The sequence below is a fragment of the Arvicanthis niloticus genome, chromosome 10 (assembly GCF_011762505.2).
Source record: "Arvicanthis niloticus isolate mArvNil1 chromosome 10, mArvNil1.pat.X, whole genome shotgun sequence".
NCBI lineage: Eukaryota > Metazoa > Chordata > Mammalia > Rodentia > Muridae > Arvicanthis > Arvicanthis niloticus.
The window spans coordinates 23,897,798-23,923,499 of NC_047667.1; the positions used below are offsets into that span (position 1 = coordinate 23,897,798).

At 41.2% G+C, this 25,702-nt stretch overlaps 1 protein-coding gene across 9 annotated transcripts in view; it reads right to left on the minus strand.

Moving 5' to 3' along the window:
* Ppp1r12b (protein phosphatase 1 regulatory subunit 12B) overlaps positions 1 to 25,702 on the minus strand; it is a 203,273-nt gene that overhangs the window by 23,840 nt on the left and 153,731 nt on the right. For 5 of the 9 annotated variants that reach the window (XM_076941236.1, XM_076941239.1, XM_076941238.1 and 2 more), the window contains one exon: positions 2,742 to 2,758. The exons of 2 other annotated variants lie outside the window; for them this stretch is intronic. In XM_076941236.1, the coding sequence (XP_076797351.1) occupies positions 2,742 to 2,758 (17 nt within the window). Of the gene's footprint in view, positions 1 to 2,741; positions 2,759 to 9,654; positions 9,830 to 21,879; positions 22,783 to 25,702 lie in introns of those variants that run through there. 2 more of the 9 variants (XR_013112822.1, XM_076941244.1) reach the window with 2 other exon arrangements.

Genomic DNA, 25,702 nt, shown 5'->3' on the forward strand with positions numbered 1-25,702 from the left:
TATTAAGAACACTAAAACGTGTATCCTACTTATAAGTCTTGGTTCAGTTGGCCAATTACCTTATTTATTTATTTATTTATTTATTTATTTATTGGGTGGTGGTTGTTTTCTGTTTGAGACAGGGCCTCATTTGGCCCAGAATAGCCTCAAACTTGCCATGTAGCTGATGTTGAACTCCTGATCCTCTTGAATGCTAAAATTACTGACACGTGCCACTTGCCACATTTTTAGAAAAATGTTTAGAAATGTAAATATGTGATTGAGGCTAACTGTATTTTGAACACTTATTTATGTATAGTCCTACTGCCTTCCAAAAAGACTTATCTCATGTCATCTGTCCTGGTTTGCTTTCTATAGCTGTGATAAACACCATGACCAAAAGCAACTTGGGGAGGAAAGGGGTTAATTTTAGCTTATAGGTTATTGTCTTATCATTCAAGGAAGTCATAGCAAGAACTTGAGGCAGGAGTTTCAAGAAGACTCTGACAGTGAACCCAGCCCACCTGTCTAGGGATGTCACTGCCCACAGTGGGCTGGCCTACCTGTCTAGGGATGTCACCGCCCACAGTGGGCAGGCCCACCTGTCTAGGGATGTCACCGCCCACAGTGGGCTGGGCTCTTCTACACCAATTAGCAGTCAAGACAATGGCCCACAGACATGTCCACAGGCCAATCTGACAAGGATAATTCTTCAACTAAAGAGGAAACTCTTCTTAGGTATATCAAGTCGACAACCAAGATTTGCCATTGCACCAAGTTTACAGGAAAATGGTGTTCTTACTGTCCTATTTTAGTATTTTAAATTGGGAGGGAGGTTCAGTGTTTGGTTATTCAATGCTGTTGTTTCTGGATGGCTCAGTCACACACTGTACAACATGCAGCTTTCTCTTGTCACACCTCGGGAGGATTCTCTTACACAGCAGGGCTTTGACAACTGTCTAACACTTCTCACAAACTTTTCACTTCACTTTACTTTTTGATGTTTATAGAAACTCTTTTCATTTTCTTTATTTTAGTTTCTTTGAGACAAGGCCTTGTATTGCCTACTCTGGATTATGACTGCCTATGCAGTCCAGGCTGACCTTGAGGGCCTGATCCTCCTGCCTTAGTCTTCCAAGAGCTGGACTAGAAGTTTGAGTCACCATGTTCAGCTATGTACCTTTTAATAACAACAGTGTAAATTTACATAATGAGACTCGATACCTTACAATCTTTAGGGTACTACTTGGGAAGATGCTTCCTATATACAGATAATAAAATACTGTCTTGTGCTACTTTTGTAGAAAGGGCCTTTCTCTTTAAAAATGTAACTATTTGAAGATTTCTGTTGGTTTCTTTAGTATGGATTGAAAGAAAAATGTATTTTCTCAAAACAAGCGAATAAACCAAAAAACCAAATTGGACATTTTCTCAGTTAGATACTTTATATCCACCCATGAGATGCGAATTCACACTATATATCTGATTTTTGAAGGTATTACAGTATGGATGGTGTTCTGTCAATCTCTTTGCTTATTTTATTTATTTATTTATTTATTTATATGCACATATGTGTGTGAGTGTGGAGGTCAGAATACAGCCATTAGGAATTGGTTCTTCCCATCTGTCATGTGGGTTCTGGGATACCACTCAGTTGTCAGGTGTGGTGGCAAACCCCTTTCCCAATCAAGCTGTCTCACCAGCCCTCTGGCCTTACTCTTGAACTGGTACACCAGTAATTTAATCACGACAATTTTATGATATATTTTAAAGTCTGCAGAGAAAGTGTTCTTCAGTGTGGCCACTGTAACATAACTGAGTTCTCTCAAGATGAGATATAGCAAAATACTTCTCTTTGCATGTCGCAAAGCAACGCCATTTTATATTACTTGGCAAGTAAATTATTCATTCTTGGCTGGTACTTGATGAGAAGGTAGACAGAGGAGGAATACATATAAATCTTAGCATATATTATCAAGTTCAAATTAGCTCAACTACCAAACAGATTTAGAGACCAATTTCCCTGTGATGTCCTAGAGCTACATCTGTTTCTCATTCCATCTCCTTGTAATTTCTCTGTCACAGGAACAGTAGAGAAGAGATTCAAACATTTAGTTCCAAAGATGCAATTATTTTTATTTTCTTCTTTAAGAAGATCAGTGTTGTACCTTATGATATTGTGTGAAAAAATTATTAATTTATTTTAGTAATTGCAAATCAGCTTTTTGGTTCATGTGACAACTATCCATAGGCACCATTTAGGCATAAGATACAGGGCTAGGCTCATTATAAAGTGACAGTCTCAGCTCATGGTCTCCTTGGTAACAATCCTGTCTTCGGAATTATCACATTAGGTTAACTGCTTCTTCCTGCACCCATGATACCTGCTTGCCTGTCAAAATGGCACTTTCTGCATTTCTGAAAGGATCTGTTGTTCCAGTAGATTGTACACTAGCTGCAGGCAAGGGCAGTGCCTCATGCATGCAATCTCCCGAGTGCCCACAAGGCCCAGTACTGATGCTTCAGGACAGCCCATCAGTTGGAAGTATACACGGTGAACTTGAAGAAGAGTGAGTTGTGGCAGGAAGGCGGGTTGAAGCTGTTTTATAACACTGGGCAAGAGGTAAGTCTGACTATTATGGTGAATGGAGAAATGTAAACAAAGGATATGGATCATGCTACTGAACTATTACATAGAACTAAGTTTAACTAGGCACTCATTATCTCACAAGAATTAAGCATGCATATAAAACAGTTCTTACCTAGAAAGTCTTTCATGCTAGAGAAAGGAGACAAAAACAAAAAGAAAACAGCATTAGCAAGAGACTGATTTATACATCCATTCATAAATTGTACTTTTCAGATCAGATGTCTCAGCTTTCTACTGGAGACAGGAGCTGCTAACTGAACTGACACCACACAGGGCTGCTTGGCTCTAACTCATGTCTTTGTACCACAGCTCATCGGGCCTGAGGCTTTGGAGATGGCATCCTTTCAAATGGGCAGATCCTAAAATATGAAGTGATCAAACTCCCCTCTCTACCAACTAGACCACCAAGCTTGTGCTGTAGGAGAGACTGTCACTGGCTTTCGTTTTCGTGTGACACGGAGCCATGTGATGTACAATCTCCATCCTAGTAATTCCCTTCAGTATCCTAGCCACCCAGCTTTCCTGAGTAGACAGTGCAGTTCATAAACAAAAGCCCAGGTCAGCTGCTGGCTTCCTTCCAGATCACAGGAAGGGTGGAGGGTGAGAGCTGTGGCCACAGTCCAATCCTAATCCCTTAGATGCTGGTACAAACTTAGAAAGAATAGGCAAGTATTTAGAGATCTCAGAAGAAAAGCATTTCACAGATGCAAACTATAAGCTTAGTCCTTGCTTAAGAAAAGCAACAACAGTGACTATGTCTTCATCTTCCATTTAAAAAAATTATAAATGACCTTTGCCCTTCTATCCTTTCATTAAAAAAAGAACTCAAGCAAACAAGCATTTAAATGATTTATGTAAATGCATGTACTTCCTCTTCTGAGATGTTAAGCAGGTAACAAAACCTCAAAGGATAGACAAGAAAAGGATGAAGAGACGCAGTGTGTAGCATCTGGGAGCAGCACTCAGCGCACTGCTTGTTTCCTCCCCAGAAGCCAGCGTTTTGTCAGTCCAGGCATACAGCAGCCCAATCCATCAGACCCCAGAGTTGCTCTTGGATAAGCAGTGTCACATCTCAGAGGTGGCTTTCTAAGGAATTCCTCTTCAAGTAAAGAGCTGTACTTGGAATGGTCAAAAGAGCACATCCTAATTCTGTGGAGGTTTTTCCCTGTAACTATGGAGTAGAGACTTCTTTTATGTGTTCTTAATAAGTTTCCACACAATTTTATGATATATCCTGGTTACTAATGCATTTAAATTCTATCTATTCACCCACCCACCTACCGTGTATGATGCATGTGTACACATGTGCCACAGCACAGGTGTGGAGGTCAGAGGTGAGTTTTCAGGAGAGCATTCTCTCCTTCCATTTGAGTCCCAGGGACTGAACTTAGACCATCATGCTTGATAGCACATATCATTACCTACAGAATAATCTTGCCATAAAAATGAGACAGGTCCCATTTGAGGTAAAAGGAAACCATTTAGAAACATTTATGTATATCTATAACATTCTCATATACTTGTGATGTTCTTTGAGAATTCTAAAATTTAGAAATCTGGAGTTAAGACAATTTTTCTTATATTTATATATTTGTTTTTGTTGTTCTGTCTTCTTTGTTTGTTTTGACACAGTCTGGCCTCAAACCCAGAGATCTTCCAGGTGTGAGTAACAGCCAGGTATACATTCCTATTGGGTTTTCACATGTCATATCTATCTGTCACTGGCCACTGACATTATCTAAAGTTTTCTCTTCAGCATTAAAAACAACAAGAAGCCGGGCAGTGGTGGCGCACACCTTTAATCCCAGCTCTTAGGAGGCAGATGCAGACAGATCTCTGAATTTGAGGACAGCCTGGTCTACAAAGTGAGTTCCAGGACAGCCAAGGCTACACAGAGAAACCCAGTCTTGAAAAACAAACCAAAAATACCACCAACAAAACAAGACAAGAAAGAAAACAAGAACAGCAACAGCAACGACAGCAAATCCAGGGCTCGGCAGGAGAAGGCGCTGGCCACCAAGTCCCACTATCTGAGCGCAACGCCACACTGCAGGAGAATCGACTTCCGAGAGCTGTCCTCTTAGTGCTGTGGCACGTGGACACACACAACAAATAAACGTTTTACAATTTTACCATCTCTCCATAACTACTATTACTCCTACATAAGAGCTGAGGGTGGCAACACAGGTCTGTAATCACAGTTATTCAGCACACGAACAAAGTCTATGTGGGCTGCAGAGTGAGTTCAAGGCCAACCTGGACAACTTAGGAAGAGCTCATCTCAGAATAAAAAGTAAAAAGAAGTCAGGGCGTACAGCTCTGTGGAGCACTTGCCTAACATGTGCAAGACCCTTGCTTCGATTCCTAGGGTGGGGGATGGGTGAGAGGAAAGAAGTAGGCAGAGAAGTCAGGTGTTCACCATGCGCATTTACTAGCTTTGTGTAAGTGTGCCTTACAGCATGTGAGTTAGTATCTACTGCCCAGGGAAATGTTAATTGTGACTTGTCAAATACTTGTGAATAACCGAGACTGTATGTCACACTGGCCAATGTGAAGAAACTGTTCTATACTTAAAGCCTATGGTATGCAGAGCCTTGCAGGAGAGGCCCAGTGAAAGAGGCCTAACTGGTTCCATGACACACAGGGAGAGTCCTGCAAGCACACTTCAGGAGCTTGTCTGGAGCATGAGTGGGAAAACATGTGAATGTGTGTTGTGGAGGCAAGCAGTGATTCTTAGGCTCCAGTTAAGAAGCTTCTAGAAAGATGAGTTCTGAGAAGATGATGGTACACACACACACACACACACACACACACACACACACACACACACAGAGTTTCAACAGTGACAACTTATTGTTATGGTGAGTGCTTTAAAGTCTTAACTTAAAAGTCCTTACCTGAAATTCACCCACTTGCTTGTTCCCAGTTAACATCCTTAGTGTTGACAGGCCAGAACATGGTTACTGGTAACTAGAGCTGACTGAATTGTTCATGGCTCTGAGTTCTAATTTTCAGTCTTCCACCCATGACACTTGGGCAAGTAGCCAGTATCCACTGGTAAGAGTTACAGGGGATAATCGGGAGGAAATACATTACTAAAGATGCCAGTGCCTTTCCTCCTTCCGTTTCTTCAGTTGTAAGGACATGTGCTGACTCTGGTGCCCATCAGTGTAGCAAAGTTAACTAATTCAACTGAAATGCAAAGCAATGCTTGCATTTCTCTCACACTCCTGGGCAGAACAGCCTTTCAACACCAGATCCCTCGGAGGCAGCATTCTGCCGCCTCTTCAGAGACAGGCCCACATTCTTGCTTAGGTATAAAGGACAACTTGTTTATAACTGAAGAGACTGCTTCAGGCTGCCTTCTGCTTTGTTCTATTGTAACATAAGCATTCACAGAGTGCACAGACACTGGTCTGGTTAACCTTCTGACGATTGATTAAGTCAGTTCTATCTAGCTGACTTCATTTTCCTCAGTTGGTTCCGCAGTTGGAAATGTTCCTTCAGTTCCTTCTTGTAAATAATCTGCTGTGAAATAAGATGTTGGACATCTTCAGCTTTAATTTCTGCTGTGTGAACTCTGGCACCCATCTCTACACAATCTAAAAGCATCTTCCCCACTAAAACAGGGAAGTCAGAATTTTTACTATGTATCAATCTTGGTAACTACATATAATAAAGTGAGCTAGTCATTGCCATTGATTTACCACTGTAAGAATGAAATAAACTTTTTTTTCTTTTAGAATATCCTAGAAACATATACACCCCATTATCACACCCAAGTAAAGTTCTCAGTTATTTGACTACACAGTATGGCTGTATACACTGTACAGTCTCCACTAAAAATGCTGATGTAAAAATACCTAAAAATGGAAAACCATAAAGAACAGGCCAGTACTCTCAAGCAATACCAGAGGAAGGCCACAGGGTACTTGGGTATGAACAAGCAGATTCCATGGGGGCTTACTTTTCCACAGATGAGAGCATGTGAAAAAAAGCAATGCCAATGTGCTCAGACTTACGATGGCTACAACAGTTCTTGCCCCCACAGATAATTCTTACAGACAGACATCTTGGAAGCTGATGGATGATACTCCTTCCTACCTGGAACACTAAAAGCTAATAAGAGGCATGTTAAGATTCTTTGCTATCAATTCCTTCCTGGTATCTTTTATAGAATGTATAAGAGAGGACTGACCTAACAAACAAGGCAGTCCACTTAGACCCACAGGGTGGGAAACATTTCTAAATCAGTCCTTGACTATTCTCAAAACATCCCCTCTAGCTTCTACCTGACTTTGGAGTGATGTGGAATTCTCGGATTTCTGATCGTTACATTCAAGGCTAGCTCTAGCAATGTTCTGGTGTAGCTAATCCAACACATTAGAGGAGAATGTATAAATTTCCTTAATCTCAGAAGCCAATGAGATTTGGGTACAGAAGAGGTAAAATGTTTATCTAAATATAAACATTATTTCTAAAAGAAGGGAAAACAGACTTGTAAAGGAGACAGTATTTTCTTTCTTAAAGAAAATGCTTCCTTTAAGTTTATATCCTAAGAAGAGTATGCTTATAAACTGCAGGGTAAGACACCTGAACCATACAGGATTTAATGTATAATCGTTTAACTCCCGATAAAATGACTTAGGCTTTTAAATAATGCTTCCTAATTTTCACCAACGAACACCTCTAGAAAATACCGATTTGCTTTGCTTCTTGATATCCTAGGTGATTGGAGGGTGAATGAAAACAAACAAACAAACAAACAAACAAACAACCACTGGTTAAGCCCAGACAGAAAAAGCTTTGGGTATCTTGGGTAGGGGTTAGAGTAGCTCACTGATATAGGAGACTTAAAGTCAACTTTCATTCTGTTGTCACTCAAACTAAGCACATTTCAACTGTTAGGCTGACATGACTTTCCACTGTAGAAAGCTGCCTGCCAATCCTCAGAGAGACTACCGAGTAAATCTAGAGATAAGTGAAGTGGCAGTGTGCCTAAATGGTCTCAGGGGAGCAGTAAACAAGGAGGTGTCATGAGAGGCAAGTACAGCACAGACCAGGAAATGAACACCAAAGGGTCTCCCACAGAGGAGGGCAGAGACTGACTTCCAAGACACAGAGTTTAGAGACCCCAGCGCAATCTCAGATGCTCTAGAGACTGGGATTGTGGCTACCTACGTTCTAGGAATGGCCTGATTATCTAACTTCTGGCCTCGTAACAGTTTTCTTTTTAAAGCATAATAGTTACATTTAGTCCACTCTCTAGGATCTAGATATCTCATGGCTACAAAATAACATTAAGTATTTAAAAAAACGGTGTGAATCTTTACCCAATTTGCAAATTAATACACAAATATATTATCTCATACATTTTAATCAGGAAGTCTTGGAAGGAACATCTTTAAGTGTTTTTGTTTAAGAACATTTTGCTCTACCTTTCACTCACGACAAATGAAAGATGTCCATTAAGATGGGTACCTGGTATGTTTGAACTAGATAAAAATTTTTCAGTGAAGGGATTCCTTTCACAGCTTTAATGGCTCAAGTGGAGGCAGGAGATACTGGGAATGGAACCCTGGAGCAGAAGAGACTTAAAGATATTGAGAAACCAATAAGAACCCAGTGACTGAGGTGAAAAGAATGACTGGCTGGATAAAATACGGTTTGAAAAATGTCCCAAATTAAGAAGCAGACTCCTTCCTTTCATGCCCCTTTAAATACTCCATAACAGCCCCTGCTCAGGCCTGCTTCTAATAAGAGAGCAGAGTAAAGATTGCCATTAATTCAGATGGCAAGCCTAGAAAGGGACAGGAACCAGGATGGTTTTGATTTCTGAAACGAGGAGGGCCTTCAAAACACCAGAGGCTAGATTAGGATATCCCTGCAGAAGCTTTTAACTTGAAAGTTATCGAGATTCAGAAAGGCACGTAATTAAAACCAAACTCTTTCTACCAAGTTTAAAATAAAGTCATGGCTCAGGAAAGCGAGGCCCAAGGGAAAGGAACAGAATAAATCACATGTCCACTGCCACGGTTAAAACTGCTTTAACTCATGTTCCTTTGGAGTCAGGGTCTGACCCCACAGTGATGGGAAAAAAATCTCCTATTTACATTTCCAGAAGAAGGACTAAGCAGAAGGAACATTTTATACCATGTTCTGTATTCTAGCTGAGCCAGGGGAAACAAATTGAGCTATTCTGGGATGTCCCACAGAGAACTACCCTTCCATTTTAGAGTTCCCAGACTGAAAGCTGATGAGAAACAAGCCAATAGAAGTCAGGCTTCAAGGACAGAATTTAAGACCAAATTTCAAAGCCCCTGAAAAACATAATCATAATAATATGCACACACACATGCATACTGCACACATGTGCACATGCCACACACATGCACACTGCTAGAAACCATTATGGTTTCCTTAATATGTCTAGGAAAGACAAAAGTGTCCTAGCCTTTTATCTTCAGGAATGCCCTTCATAACTACAATGGATAGGATTTCAAGGAGACTTGAAATAAGGATAGTACACTGCTCTGTCGTGTTGGAATAGATCTTGCTGAGTCTGTATCTCTACTAAAATAGTTAAGATCTTACACAATTTTAAAACAGACACAGAGGAAAAAGAACAGGATTTGTGTAAAGATGTGATGGTGGGGAAGACAACGAGAGAGCTGTGTCAGTTCTCCCTACATGTGCACCCAAAGCCAGCATGTCCTTATCATCAGTTTTGACTGTATTAGTTTCTATTACCACCAGAACGAATGATCATCAAACTTGGAATCAATCACGCATGGCCTCAGGTTTGCAGGTCACAGGGCTGCACTGCTCTAGTGGCTTCTTAGTTCTCTGCCTTTGAGCTCCTTTGAGCTCCTTTGAGCTCCTTTGAGCTCAGGCTGCAGGTCCCTGTGGCTTTCCTGCTTTCAGCCACCAGCCACCTGCAGCTTGTGGGGTTTCCATATCCCTTCTTGCTCAGCCCCTTCCCCCTTCAGTCCAGCCATGGCATACGGGTCCTGTCCCCTTCATACCTTTTGCTCTTTGTGTCATCGGGCTCATGTGATTAGATCATGCAGGCCCACTTGGGGGAAAAATCTGCCTAGCAGAAGGTCAACTGTGCATACAATGGTTACACAATCATGGCAAATCGATATTTTCATAAATACAGGGCCAGGATATAGTCGGAGAGCCATTTGTAAGTTTCCCCTAAAACAACAAAATATGGTCCAGTTAATAACATCTTAGAGGAAATATGTCCTCTCAGCTACAATGAGGAACCACATATATTCAGTACTCAGACAATTCTAAAAATACCGCCATATGTTAGAAACAGTGATCATCCATGTGAGTATGTGAAAGACAGTAGGCTTCTAAACAAAAACTGGCAACTATAAAGCCACATATATCTTTATCATATCAAACTGCTTGATTTGCCTGTACCAGCTACTGCTTAATACATATGGAAAAAACCAGCTAAATGAGAGTCACCTTCACCACCATTGCTTCTACTGTAGCTGGTTCTTTCTGTATCTCCACTTAGTGTTGGGTATGGGTGTGCATATGTGGGGACAGAGGACAACTTCATAACATCAGTTCTTTTTTGTCAGAAACTAATACATATTTATTAAATGAATCCATGATTACAAATAAGCAAAAATGAGAGCTATCACCTTTAGATTTGATCTACTTTTTTGGTTAACTTTTTATTGGTTCTTTGTAAATTTCACATTCCAATCCTACTCATCCCCCCCCCCCCTTCATCCACACTTTCTTCTTGCAAATGTTAATTGTGGTGAGTTGGTGTAGCCCGAGGCCTCTGGCTTCTGCTACTCTATCAGTGTTGGATCCTCAATGGGACTCCTCACAGACATCCTGTTGTTGCTGTGTGTCGTGGAGACCCTGCAGCTTTGGACCTGCAGGACCTGCGGTTCACTGATGGGGTAGACGCTGGCTGGGTGGGTGGCATCACTCCTTTCCTCCACATTACATGGGTGCCAGTGATGAAACTCAGGGTGTCCCTCAGGGTGTCCGGCTTGCCAGTGTTACCCACTGAGCCATCTCTCAGACCCTATATAATAAATGTTTGGGGAAAATGTCACATGCTGGATAATGCCTCGCTGTCCATTTTTCATGTCTGTTTAGTGTGGCGGAATGAATGTGAACACATCTGTCACATGAACTTCATAATGCTGCAGGCAGAAGGAGATCAAGTAGCAGTAGCTTGCATGGTTTACTCTATCTTAGTACATTTTAAAATAAAATCACTGGGGTTGGCAAGAAGACTAAGTGGGTAAAGGCTCTTGCTGCCAAGTCATGTAAAGTGAATGTGCTTCTCCAGGACCCACACTGAGGCGGGAGACAACTGACTCCTGCAAGCTGTTCTCTGACCACAGCATACGTGAGCACCACCCCCAAATAAATATAACAAATAGAAATAAGTTTGTTTCATTACAGAAATACTCATCTTTGGGTACATTTATTAATATTATTAATAATATTCCAAAATATTATTAGGATTTTACAGCTCATAGTTTTTATAGTTCCTGAAGAATGTCTGGATTATTTTGGAATTACAAAATGTACTTACCCTAGAAAGAATTATATGAATATACCAAGTCCTCCATAAAATATCTGAGGCAAACTTTTTAAAAATATAATTCTAAGGTCCTTAGGATGTATATGTGCCTTTATAAGCTCACATGTTCTCTACCACAGCTGTGTCTAGAAGTGCCACAGGTTTACCTATGGATTGGATACACCAGTGTGCACAGCTATCTGACTGTATATATTAGAATCATTACAAAACTGGGCTCAGTAAAACCTGACTGCTCCTCCAAAAGCAACTTGTTAATACTGCATATAGTAATTCAGAAACCAAGGGCAGATCGCTTGCCTAGCATGTGCTGATCGCCATTATCAACACAAGAAAAGAAGCCATTAATTTAAAGTCCCCAGCTTGGTCTTGAGTGCTCTGAGCCTGTTTTCAGGGCTCCTCGTGTTTCTTGGAGTGCCTGCGTGTCACAAGCTCTTCAGCAGATCACACTTTTTTCAAGGAGGGAAGCTTCCCATGGCCAAAGCTCAAGAAGAAATGTTTTCTGTTTGTTTCTTTGACCCTGTGAGGCAGGGTCTCACGATATAGCCCTGGTGGCTTCTAACTGTGGCAACCCTCTTGCTTCTCTGTCTCTTGATGCTTCGATTACTGGTACTCAACCATGTCTTTCTGTGCAAGTGTGCATGTGTTGAGATAAGTCTGCCACCATGCCTGGCTGAGATGGAGCTCCCCCCAACCCCCGGCCCATGTCTGTCTCTGTCTCTGTCTCTCTCTCTCTCAACATAGTAAATGCTGTAGCTTACTGGATAGCAGTCATCTAAATTTTACTTGGACCAAGCTGTTAATCAAAATTTTAAAAAGGGCTTCCTAGATTTTAAGGTATTTAGCAGATAAGGCACTTCCCCTACAAAGATTCCAGTCTGCTGACCTGACCCACACTAACAGAAAAAAAAAATCAAAAGGAAAATAATCCCAAGTGCCTAAATCTAAGTCACATGAGGCTTAACGTTATTTTTCAGTAACTTCTATATATCAGGGATTTCCTCTGTTTTTAGCTTTCTCTTTATGCCCCACAGAAACCAGAGTATCAGCTCATCTGTTTCAGAGCTATAATGTGCTAGCGTAATAAAAAGGAATCATTTGAATTGCCTTGGGAAAACCCATGTTCAGCTTGCAGTTCAGAAATTGCGATTTCTATCATGTAGCCTCTGACTTAAAAAAAACAGTCAAATTTGATACAGATAATGGTTTTCATTAAGTACCTGTGCCTCCCTAGCCTTGCCAGTGATGTAGAGTAATAAATATGCAGTTACAAAATCTAAGACACAGCTTTGATCTTAGAAGCATGCCTATAAAAGAGCAAGGTAAGAAATAAAACTGATTTGATGCAATCAAGGACCAGGTTATTTGGTTCCTACAGTAAACAAATAGGAAGAGACTCATACTGATTAGAGATCTCGGACAAGGCTTTAAGTAGGGGTTACAAATGTCCCAGAGTCTGAAGCTGGTAGTCGTTAATAATGACACAATCATGTATGACTGATGGGAAATCTGCCACAGGTTAGGGTTTTACTAGAGCCACAGTTATCCCATAATATTAGTCTGCTCTGAAAGGTGACATTCCAAGAGATTAAAACAAACAAAAAATTGAATCAAAAAATTATTATTCTATTTTTATTGTTCCATAGAGAAATGGAGTCTTCAAATACACCGCTGTCTGGATTTAGGAGCTGAATGGTCTACTAAAATGTAGACCTCAGCAGAGGAAACACTGTGGCCGGCTTGGAGGCAGGGCTAGCAGGTCCTTCAGGTAAGACAAGCCCCAGTAATTCACACTCTACTATTTCTAAACTTGTTACAACTTAATAGGTTCCAAGTTGCAATATTTGTTTAAAATTTATTTATAAAGCAAATTAACAGCATAAACAAAATAATAAAATCACCTGACCATAGGATCTCTTTTTGTGCTAAAAATGGTTTTAGAGTAACAATCTGTATATAAGTGACAGATACAATAGACATGATATGGGGTCATACTACCGTAGGACATGGCATATTTTTTTTCTCCTTTCTAAAGGTAGGAGCCAAATAGCTTTATTCAGACTGCAAAACAATAAGCTTAAATGGCCATAGGTCAGGAGGAGTAATTAGGAAGTGGGCTGGATCCATAAATAAAATGTTTCACTTGAGTCTCAAGGGATTTATTTGCTCTTAATTCTAATTTTAAAGTTCCAATTTTAAAATGATATAAAACTCTTTAAAAAATTTTTCTCCTTTCCAATTAGTTTGTAAGTCTTCCCTCCTTTAAACTAGGTTCAATTGCCCTCATCATCTTTGTCCAATCAGACCCAATATTCGGGAATACTGACAATCACCCAGGAACTCTTTCACTGAGGCACAGCAGCTCCATTGGAACAGCCACACAGCTTATGGTTAGGATAAAGGTTCTGGATCCGATTGCTGCTGCAGTGTTTTCAGTTACGAGATCTTAGCTGACTGCCCAATTCCCCCGTCTCAATAGTTTCATCCACGAAATGGGGATACTGGTATGCTGTTTAAGGTTACCAATAGCAATTAAGTGAGGTAGTATGTAAGTGCTTGGTGCTGCGCTGGCACTACATGCTGTGCACAGCTACTCAAAGCGCTAGCTTCTCCTGTGCTTCCTTCCATGCTGCCTCTCTTGTCCCGCTTTGGTCCTCTGATTCTCCCAAAGCTTGATGACTACGAGAGGGATTAAGATCAAATAAATCCCTTAGCACTCAAGTGAAAGATTTTATTTGTGGAGCCAGTCCACTTCCTACTTACCACTACTAGCCTACAGTCTTAAAGCAATATAAAGATTTTTAAAATTTGCTTTCATTTACTTTACAATTTAACTTCAATCTAAAAATACTTAATTTTTCACACAGGCTTTAAAAACAGCTATTTATATTTGATGGCATTGTGTAACTAAAGAAGCTTGTTGGATCTAGGGCTGTGATGACTCCCAGTCTCTGATAATGAACACCCAATGCATAAAAAGCCCGTCAAGTTCAGAACCAAAAGGGAGCTTACTTAAAAAAACAAAACTAACAAACAAACACCCCAAAAGTTAATGAAGTCCAACTCCAGTCATTTCTCCTTGGCCTTCTGAATACAATTAATTGTCAGCTTACCCAAATATGAGACCAAGAGAAAAACCAAGCCAAGCCAATGTGAACGGTCTGTAAACTTCTTTAAACTGCAAAAACACAATCCCTGGCTATACAAGTGTTACATATTGAAAATAAAACCAGGATTCAGCTGCAGCCTCACAGCCAACTGACTCTTGACTGTGGATCCTTTGAGAACAGAAGCTTATTGCTGTAACAGAACTGACTCCAAAACCTGGCATCTTCCTGCATGTGGTTCTAGTCAGAACTGCCAATACTCAGGGCCAGCTCTGCTGCTGGCTGCCACTTCTGCTTACCATTTAGCCCTTTCTTTATGGGACCTTTACTTCATAGACATGGTTACCTCTACAGCTCTAGTCATTATTGTCAATCTTTTCAGTCTGAAAGTAAGTTATTATATCTTGACTTCTAGATCAACTCTAGGGTTAATATCTCTTGCCTACAATGTGAGGATTCAAAGGTGTCCAGATGTGTTCCCTCCCTCTTCCCCCTGCCTTCTCTCTGCAGATTTCAGGCATTAGCATAAGAAATGTTGGAGACTGATCCCAAATAGAAAACTCATTTGTTTCTCATGCACCTTACATGCAGCGTATAGATGCTTTTTTCCCTATATTTTTAGTGCACCTCCATTTTTACTGTGACATTAAGTCAGAAATGGGATTTTTTTCCTTGTGGCATTTTGGCTCCCAAAGTGTTCACTTCTGAAGCCTTTCAAACTGCGGCTTAGGTATGCTAACTCTACATTCTGAACCTCTCAAAGTGTTCACTTCTGAAGCCTTTCAAACTGCGGCTTAGGTATGCTAACTCTACATTCTGAACCCATCTGAATGTCCTAAAGAGCTTTTATTCAATTAACCTCAACAGGAACACTTTCTGCTCATGTGTTTCTTCCTGTCAAATTCGCCAACTCAGTTTGTTCTCTTTTCTCTGTCCCTTTCCTGTGTCCATCCTGCTATTCTATCAGCCCTCAAGCTTTGTCAGTCCATTATCTAAACAGCAGAACACTTCCCTGTGCTCCCTGGAGAAAGCCTCAGAGATGTCATGTCTTACCTGAAACCCTGCCATTAGGGACAACTTGAGCGTTCCTGACCCCCCCCCCCCCCCCGCAGCATTTAGCTTCCAATGCTTATTTTTCCAATATGCAGTCTGGATCATAACTCTACTTCAGATTGTCAATTCTATGTCCACAGGACAATTCCCTGAATCCTCGGAAGGAAAGACTAAGAGCCACCTGGCAAGATCCCCCATTTCCTATTATAAATATCACCTCTCAGTGTAGCTACACTGAACTGCAACTCTGAAAACAAGGCCGTTATTTTCTCACACCTTTTCCCTTTGCCTCTGCAATATGGATCTTCTTTCTCATCTAGGTTCTATTCTGCACACATAAGGATATTACATTTTTTATATGATTCAACTAAAAGACTCTGAACCTACATCCTATTAGAAAATTCATCTCCCTGTGATACGAACTTCATTTTTTACCTCTCAATTAGAAAATATGTCTTTCATTTATGAATTCCAGCATCGAAAATAGGGGTTACAACATAGCAGATGCCATGAGATGTTAGCTGTGAAAGGATTAATAGTAGAACAGATTGGCTGGCATGTGGCCCAGCCTATGATCCCCATTACTTGAGTGAGGGAGGAGGTCGCCCATAGTGAGACCACGTATCCAAACAGAGCAGATGACTTATGGCCTACTTACCATGGATCATAGCAAGTAGAATAGTAAGAGGAGGACACAGCCTACAGAATGGAGCTGATATCTTCAAAGCTCCCAGGCTTTCTGGTCCATACACCCGGCTTCCAGAGCTACCTTATCAAGGCTCTATGTAGGGCATGGATTAACAAAGCCAGTATGTATCTACCTAGACCTTGAGTAATGGTTTCCAAAGGGGAATCTACTTTTATTCCTACAGACTCTACCAGTACTGCCTAGGAAGATTCCTTGGATTGAAGAATTACAGTTTATTGACTTTTCTTGGGGGAAAAAAAAAAGATAGTGGCTTTAATTAGGTAGAAAAAAATGGCTAACAGATTGCACCCTAATTACCCAGAAAAATGTTTCTCATTCCATGATAATGAATTATAAAGTGGAATTTAATGAAGAAAAACAAAAAGGATTCTAGACTGGTAATGCCTCAGATGTAGAATCCCAGGTAAAGAACATAAAATACTATTCTATAAAAATACTTGGTGTTGGCCAGAGGTATAAAAAGCACCTTCCAAGGCTGATCAAAAACCAAGGCTGGAAAGGGAATGCCGCTATCCCGAACACCAGAGATCCCAATAAATGAGCTCTCATGAAAGCCTCAATCTCTTACCATTCAACTTATCTAAATAATTGATTAGGGTGATTATAAAATAAAGTGAATTGATTAACTATTCCCTTTGTGTACATTACTAGTTGGTGTGAGAATATTTACGTAAAACCCTCTCAATTGAGATGTTAGACCTAAAGCAATCCAGACTAAATGCTAATGATCTTGGTTATAAATACAGGTCAAATCCTCATGTTACAAATGAGCAGTCAATGTATAACTGCCTAGTTAAAAGAGTCCTCAAATTCAGATACTCAGATGCCGATTCACTTCAAGATATAGTCAGCAGTTATCATCAAACGAGCACTGCACTTTGGTTATCTACTAGAATGCATACACACATGTTCACGTGTGCACACACACATATGTTCTATATTCTCTCTCTCTCTCTCTCTCTCTCTCTCTCTCTCTCTCTCTCTCTCACACACACACACACACACACACACACACACACCTTTTTGAGATATGGACCTATTATATAGCTCAGGCAGACTGGCTTTAATCTTGTGATTCTTCTGCCTCAGCCTCCTGAGAGCTATTCTCAGTTATGTCATACTATATTAGAGGGGGATATTTTAACAAGCAAATAATACTTTGATAGTAAATATATGTGGCTCCAAATTTTTATTTTTTAAGTTTTTAAGTAGCACTGGGATCTGACATAGGGTCGTACACCATTACAGGCTCTATGACCAAAATTCCTTAGCCCTTGCTTGCTTCTCTTCTTTTCTTTTTGTTTCTTTTCTCCTTTCTCTCTTTCTCTCTCTCTCTCTCTCTCTCTCTCTCTCTCTCTCTCTCTCTCTCTCTTTCTTTCTTTCTTTCTTTCTTCTTCTTCTTATTTTGAGACATGGTCTCACTAAGTTGCCCAGGCAGTCCTTAAACTTGCTGCTCCTCCTGCTTCTTCTGCCTCCTGAGCGGCTGGGATCATGATCACATGCAGGCAGGCCTGGCTTAGAATTTTAATGCTGGAAAACCTGCTCTGAAGAGAAACCTTAAAGGCAACTATAGGAATCCTGCTTCTTATGTTCCAGCTGCTTCACGGTAAGAGAAGAGAGTTTCTACCACAGAGACATGGTTCTGCTTTTCCAGAGTAACAAATCAGGTGACAGAACAATAGCTCCTAGAGACCTTAGGCCTAAATCAATACAGACCAAATATTTCAGATACAATTTTAGACACAAGACATGAACTATGAGATGCCAAAGAAGCCGTTCAAGAAATTATTTCATTAACCCACAGAAGGCTCAACCCAGCAGAGCCACCAACATATCCCAGCCACTCCCAGTGAGAACTGGAGGGATGTAGGAGGGTAAAGAGGAACAGAGTGACACTTTTACCTAATGAAGAGAAAGGCTGATGGTTTAGTTATTTGTTTTGGAGGATACAAGGTTTTACATGTAGCTGAGGCTGACCTTGAACTCAACTAGCCAAGGCTAAGCTCAAATTTGTGATCTTAACGTTTTTGTCTCAGCCTCCTGAGAGGTAGGTATTTTTTATTTTATGTGTAAGAATGTTTCGCCTGCATGTACGTATGCAGATCATGTGCTTGCCTGGTACTCTCAGAAGTCACTGGTTCTCTGGAATTGGAGCTTTGGATGATTGTAAGTAAACATGTGGTTTGCTGGAAATCAATTGGTCCTATATAAGAATAGCAAGTGCAGGGAGGCATCTCTCCAGCTTTTAAGGAGTATTTTCTAAAACAATGTTTAAGGACATAATTTATGTTCAGAGAATAACAGATATTATTTAAAAATATGAATGAGCAAAAGTAAACACCTATCTTGACTGTTGAGGACATGTACTTTCTTTTGCATATGAGTGATATTTCACTGGGGAGAAAGCCACACAATATTCAGGCGGGCAGTAGTAGTGTTCTGTTGGTGGTGCTGGTGGTTGGTTTTTGTTTGTTTGTTTTATATTTATTAACTTACTTTTGTGTGAGCACATGTGTTTGTGCAGACGTCAGAGGACAACTTGTGGGAGTTTTTCCTCTTCTTCCATCATTTCCTGGGGACCAAGCTAAGGTCATCAGGCTTAGTGGGAAGTGCCTTAACCTACTAAGCCATCTTGTTGGCCTGGATTAGACTTTCATACGATTAAAAAGGTCACAGGCTTACTAAGTACACAAATCTGGCATTGCGCAATTCAGAAAGCATCAGATACTGCCAAGAGCTCAAAGGAAAAGGTATGTGATAAATCGTTTCTGGTTTTGCACTCAACAAACATCATCCTATCATTGTTTTCACAAGTTAAAAATAATACCTATTCAGCTAGTTTTAATTTACCCATAGGGCTTCTTGAACATTTGTTGAAGAACAAAACGTCCAAAATATTCTGCATGTAAACAGCCATTATTTAAGAATTCTTTGAAGACATTTTCCTTATATGGAAGCATTTCATATTTAGCTCCTTTACCACCACTAGAATAATAACAGAATTTTAAATACTTGTTCAAAAATTCAGTCCTGTTTTGAAGAATGTTAGATCAATCAGGGGCTGTACCTTTTCAATGACTGCAATCTCTATTTGAGGGCAGGAACGCAACTTCAAGATGGAGTAATTGGCCATGTCTTTATTGTAAAGGCCTAGTCATTTCCTTTAAGAGAAATCTGTGGCCTCCAAGGTCTCAGGATCTGTGGTGTTTCTGACTCCAGAGGGCATGACTGGAATTTAAGAACTGGTCACAAGAGATTCAATTATGGCCTGTCAGTTGCCTCCCTTGGTTAAAGACACAGCATTCTTCTTCCCTGCAATTTCACTTTCCCATGTCCCTACAGCTACCTAGGTTTTTAACTATTATCTTGGCCATAAGCAGACCCTTAAACTTGACCTTCAAGTCTACCTGCTTGCACTCCAGTGTTGTTGATAAGAGTTTGTAAAGGAGAGAAACCTGAGCTTAAAACTCTGCCGCTTACCATCCAAGTGGTGCTAGGCGAGTCATGTCTCTTTGATGTAACCCACTTAACACCCAGCTTTCAGGGCAGCAGGGGACCAGCCTGTTTCAACTAGGCATCAGAAGAAACACGAGTACAAAACCACAATAAATGCATTGTTAAGGTACACACAAAACCCAGGTACACCCAATTTTTTAAAGTGTACCCCAGTCAGTTAACCATGAGAGTAAATGAAAAGACAAATCTCATGAGATGAATCCTACCTTGGTAACTAGTCCCAAGTGTCAACAGCCTCCAAATGAAGACATAATGGAACACTAATGCCATGTGAAAAGCAACATTCTCTGCAGCATGGTTCAAGCCATATAGACACTGGAAGTTGGTTGTAGTAGACTAATGCTAGTGTGAGAATCTATAGCTACTGACTGGCTATAAAACTGGGAAGCAGTCTCTTGTTAAACCTACCCATGTTTTGATTTCCTATAATCTAACCTCTCAAATTTTCTCCCACCGTGTCATCTAAGGCAGGAGTGGGAGGTAGGAGAATGAGGATGGAAAGGGTGGAGGCAGGAAGAAAGAGGCACCAAACTGCTAATGAAGGAAGGAAAAAAGAAAAAGGAGGGCAGTTCCTAATCAGGAACTTGCTGAGTGGTCACAGGTATGGCGTATGCCTATGGGGGCTCTGTGTGCAATGACTGAGCGTTAACCGGGGGCTCTTCCCATCCAAAGGAGCCATGGAGTACGTGGGGGGAGGCAGTGAGAGGATGCATTAACTGAGGGAATGGTGCTCAGTTCTGTGGACATCAACTAGGGGCCACCAGAAAATATCCAATGGCTGATGGCTGCTGCAAAAAGTGCCTGAAGCTCTGTGGTAAAGGGTGGCAGTGTCCCTTTACACGAGGGGAAGAAACACTCCAGGAGCTCAGGAGTGGTGACATAGCACTTCACAGCCTCCCTTGGTCCTCTCACAAACAGTTTCATATGACAACTTTTTTTTTTTGGCACTCTAGTAAGTAAATATCTCTGGTTGGAGTCCCAGACCAATATGCTGCATTCCAAATTCTATTATATGATAACTTACACTTGGAGATACTGAAAATGAAAATAAAACAATAGAAGGAAGCTGCTGAGGTTTCTTGCAGATTTTCTTCCCCAGCTCTCCTAATATGGAAGCAACTGCCCTCCTATATTGTGTACCCGCTACACCATGGTTGGGCTCCTAAGTGGGAGCTGCTCCTTGCCTACTACCTAATATGCCCATGGGGCTTCTCGCCGCTCATTTGTTGCTGCTAGCATTTCTTGCTTTTGCCAGCTTTTGACCAAGAAGGACACTAAATTAGAAATACAAATGTCCCTATGTTTAAAAATTCAGCAGACACAGTCACCAGAGGCAATGTAGAGGTCTTTAAGTGGCCCTGCCTAGGACAGCATAAACCCCAAACTGGCTATCAAAGGTGGGAGTTATTTCTTTGGCTTTTAAGCAAGAAGTTTCCTGATTGTACCTGGGAGGAAGGTTGCACATATTCATAAGGCTTAATTCATTCTGACTTTCTGTCACTTACAGAGACATAAAACAGATAAAGGCACACACTATCATATGCATACACATGTAAATATGCATGCAGGACTTGCAAATGATGAAAATCTGACTTAGACAGCTTCATGCATCTGGGAGCTTTTCTCCTGAAATAGTATTGGTCCATAAAACACAGGAGAAACAGCAACTGACTATGGACAAACAAACAAACAAACAAAAGACCCTAAAGAAAATCTTCATAAGACACTGTGATAAACCCTGCAATCTGCTAGGCATGGTGGCACACACCTCTGTTCCCAATGCCTGGGAAGCTGAGGCAGGCGGAGCTCTTCTAGTTTGAGGCCAGTCTGGTTCACATATTGAGCTCTAGGCCAACCAAGGCTATATAGATTTTGTTTCAAAAACAAAAAACAAAAAAACAAAAACAAAAATGAAAAACAAATGAAAAACTGAAAAACCCAAACAAAATAAAACAAAATGAAAAACTAAACAACACATCACACAAAGCAAAAGCTCTCCAGAATCTTACTACCAAGCATTTTACAACAGATTAAAAGCTAAAAGGCAGAAACCGTAGCCTGAATTATTTAAGTCTGCTTTTACTTAAGACAGTATCAAGTACTATGAATCCCAACCCTTTTAGGAAAGCTAGCTGGGGCTTTACTTGCAAGCTCCCTCTATATTGACTTCTTCATACTCTGAAATGCCGCATTTTCTAAGCCTCAGCCTGCGAGTTACATGTAAACACATTTCCCACCTTTGACATGCTACGATCAGACATAAATAAAAAAGGCTTACTCGGAGTGTCTTGGCAGTCGGGGAGGGAGATGCTGGGGGAGAATCAGACTGAGATTTCCTATTCCGTGTGAATTCCTTACTTCGTGTATATAAAGAGGACATGGTTCCTGGGATCGAGACAGACACCCAACCTCTGGATTCTTCACACAAAGCTGGGATCTGTCCCTGTAGATAACTTTTAGAGAATTCTTCCTTTTGAGCTGATAGAAGATGACTTTGGAACTAAATAAAGGATAAAAGCTGCCTTGTAAATTACAGTCTTGAGCTCTGAGCCAGTCCACAGTAACAGAGTGTTGTGTTTTGTCCCATCAGTATTCCGGTGTGGCTTCAATCACAAGTATGAGCAGTAGAAGGCATGTGCCAAACACCACCTTTCATGCCTAGACTGAATCCGTGATTCTATTCAAAGGTCACTTCTTGTTCAGGCTGGCTTGGAAATAAAACCTGAATCTGGGCTCCTGACGACTCCTGATTAAATCCCAGAGGAATGGCAGTTCTGGCTCTTGCTGAAGATGAGTCTGGGGACAAATACTGTCCCTTTATGCAGAAGGAAGAAACACCACACGTCCTCCGGAGTCACCTTGTCTTCCCTCAGTTGGACCCCGCTGGGCTGTAAGGGTCTGAACTGCTGTGCTAAACTCAGGTTAAACAACTAAAACACAAAGCAGGAACTAAGAGTTTGTGGGAAGGAAGCAATCTGAGGAAGTGAAGCTTTCCTAAGTCCTTCCAGACGAGCTGCCTTTGCTCTAAACACTCAGAGTCATACGCACATCTTTCCCCTCCCTCTTCTATTTTCTGACATTCCAAATCCCCATTCGCTCAGCGAGGAATGCTGGAGAGTAGCCAAGGGCAAGGATTCACTTTCAACCCAGAACTTGGTTGCCACTTGTAGAAGGAAAAGAAAGCCGCCAGCTTCTAGGAATGGAGGCTGTGGGCACGCCTACGGGCAACCCCACAACCTCCAATAGATACTACCCCAGAGCAGAAGCAGTTGCCAAGGCAGATCTCTGTAAACCCTTCTTTTGCGTATGAGAATGGTGATTTTCAGCTCTCATATCTCTCAAGTAACAGGCCCAGACAGAATTATGAAAGTACCTTCAAGCCTTTTATGTGAAGTTTTAAAGCCTTGTCATTCTTGTGCTGCAAGAAAGGCCAGCAGCTTGAAACTCTGGGCACTGCAAAGTAAGCTCTGTAGACCAGAGATCGTATTGGTTAAGTCTCTATTAGAAAATGTGTCAGAGTTTCTTAGAACGCCACAATCAGGAAGGAGAAAGTGGCACAAAGGTGGTGGGAAACAAGGACTGACAGATGACAGAGCTCAGAGGCACAGAGAGAATTAAGAGTTAACAAGAAAGGAATGTCTTTGCTGGACGTTGAAGGAGCTTGCACTTGGCCTTGAAGAAACATCTTGTTTAATCTCTTGCTCTCTTGTCATCGCTGCACTGTCCAGCATTTCTAAGCCAAGTGCTTTCGAAGCCAGTGGGCTTAGCCTCAGAGGAACAACTCACTTCCCCCAGGCTCCTGGAGACTATCCTGCTCTCCCTTCCCACATGGAATTTATACTTTTCTCCTCGTCACTACTTCCGACTAATGACTCATTTGCCTTGGTTGTTTTGATATCTCTTTTATTCCAAATACTAATTTTGTGACATTAAATAAGCAAAATTGATCATTTACTTGGGGCAAGGGTCAGTTTAATGAATGCAGTTGAAAAAGATTTACAAAGAAGTCTTGATTCACTTTCAGTGTGAAAACAGTTTCTTAAGACTAGTTAATCCGACAACAAGTGGGAATTATAGGCTCCATCTAAAAGGCCAATTATTGTAAGAATTCTCATCTATGAACTTTTTTGTTCTATTTACTTTGTCTGTGTCTGATGTGGTACACACATGTACCATGGTGTGTGTGCGCGCGCGCGCGCACGCATGCACATATGAGTGAGTGTGTGTGTGTGCGAGTGCTTGTGTTTGTGTGTACATGTAAGTCAGAAGACAACTTGGGGGAGCTGCTTTTTTTTCTTCACCATTTGGTTTCTAGAGATTGAACTCAGGTTGTCAAGTTTTGAATCAGATCCCTTTACCCTCTGAGCCACTGTACTGATCCCGCAGCCATGACTTTTATAACACGGATATATCTTACAGTTAACCCTGTCAGTATGTTGAATGAACATTATCATGGCTACACTTTCTTTGACCTGACAGTAAAAACAACTCTAAGCAGTCTGGTTTCTGGATCTGCTTCTCTAAAGTTTATATAGTAACTGCACTTACTAGCGATTGAAGAGGGATTCTAAGCCCTCTTTCTTCTTCCCACCAAGATAGGGTTTCTCTGTGGTACAGCAAGTTGGGCTCAAACTCAGACATCCGCCTGCCTCTGCCTCCCAAGTACTGGGATTAAAGGCGTGTGCTACCACCATCCAGCAAACCCCTTTATTCTTTTTTTGTTTTTTCAAGGTTTTTTGAGACAGGGTTTCTCTGTGTAGCCCTGGCTGTCCTGGAACTCACTCTGTAGACCAGGCTGGCCTTGAACTCAGAAATCTGCCTGCCTCTGTCTCCCAAGTGCTGGGATTAAAGGCGTGCACCACCGGCAAACAACTTTATTCTTAAATGGCCATCTTGTCCCTTCTCATTTATACAATATGTCTATTTAAGGAAGTTCTAACAGTGACGAATTTCTTTATATCAAAGAGTTTTCATATATCCTATGTCCTCGTCTCCCCGCAACCGACTTGGCCAAGGTTGTACTGTGAGCAAGGAGCATGCAGAGCATTACCGAGGACAAGCTCTTGCCAACTCAGGTAAATACAAGCCGATGTGCAAAGACAACTTGCCCGTCAAGGCCTCCAAGGAAGCCAGGGCCTGACTGAGGACTTAGAGGATCTGAGATGCTCATAGGAACACACTGGATCTGGGCCAGAGAGAATTTCTCCAGAAAGTTGAATCTAAATTTTCTTTGTTCACTTGGTTTGTATATATATTTCATTTTTGCTAAAACATTTATTGTTCCTTTAAGATTCAAAAACCATTAATTTCCCCCTGAAAATGAAAGCATCTTTGATATTCAGTGAAAAGAGCTGAAAGGAAATGTACTTGGCTGCAGTCATACAGAGAAACTAGTTTTCAAGTCACACACCTTTGTGGTGTCACTTCTAAAGTATGGATTCAGAGAGCCAAACAACCTGCCTTTGTCTCTGCACTGGCCCATCTTCAATTTTAACACACTGGCTAAGGACATTCTTGGTATCTCTTTGGTTTCAGACCCAGGTCAGACGACCGAAGTGCATGCGTATTTTATATAGCAAAGCAGACCTGGCCTCCAGGGTCTCCCAGCATCCCTCAATCCCTATCTGGCATACCCTGACTCCAACCATGAACTTTCCAGCCAGGGGCAGAGCTTCCCTTCTCCCAGGGGCTCTTTTCTATATATGCCAGACAATTTAGTCTGTCTTTCTCTCTTTCTCTCTCTCTCTCTCTGCAATGCCGCTTTCTCCTTCTTTCCCTTCCTTACCCCCACTTTCCCCATGGTGACTTCTTTGGCCTTGGTCCTTGGGGCCAGTGAACTTGCCCACCCAAGAGCGGCTTCCCAATAAACTTGCCTTAAATATAATCTAATCTTGCATAAATTGGCTCATTTCACCAGCAGTGGAGAAATAACCTATCAGTATCTACCACTCAGCTGATGATATAACAGTACTATTTTTTCTCTTTCTTTTCATCTAAAAAGACAAGGAGCACGAAGGGATATCTGAGATTAAGAACTGCTCACCATGCTCCTCTTCCCCCCCACCCCCCGCAGGAATTCTTCAGTTGATAATTGAAGCTAT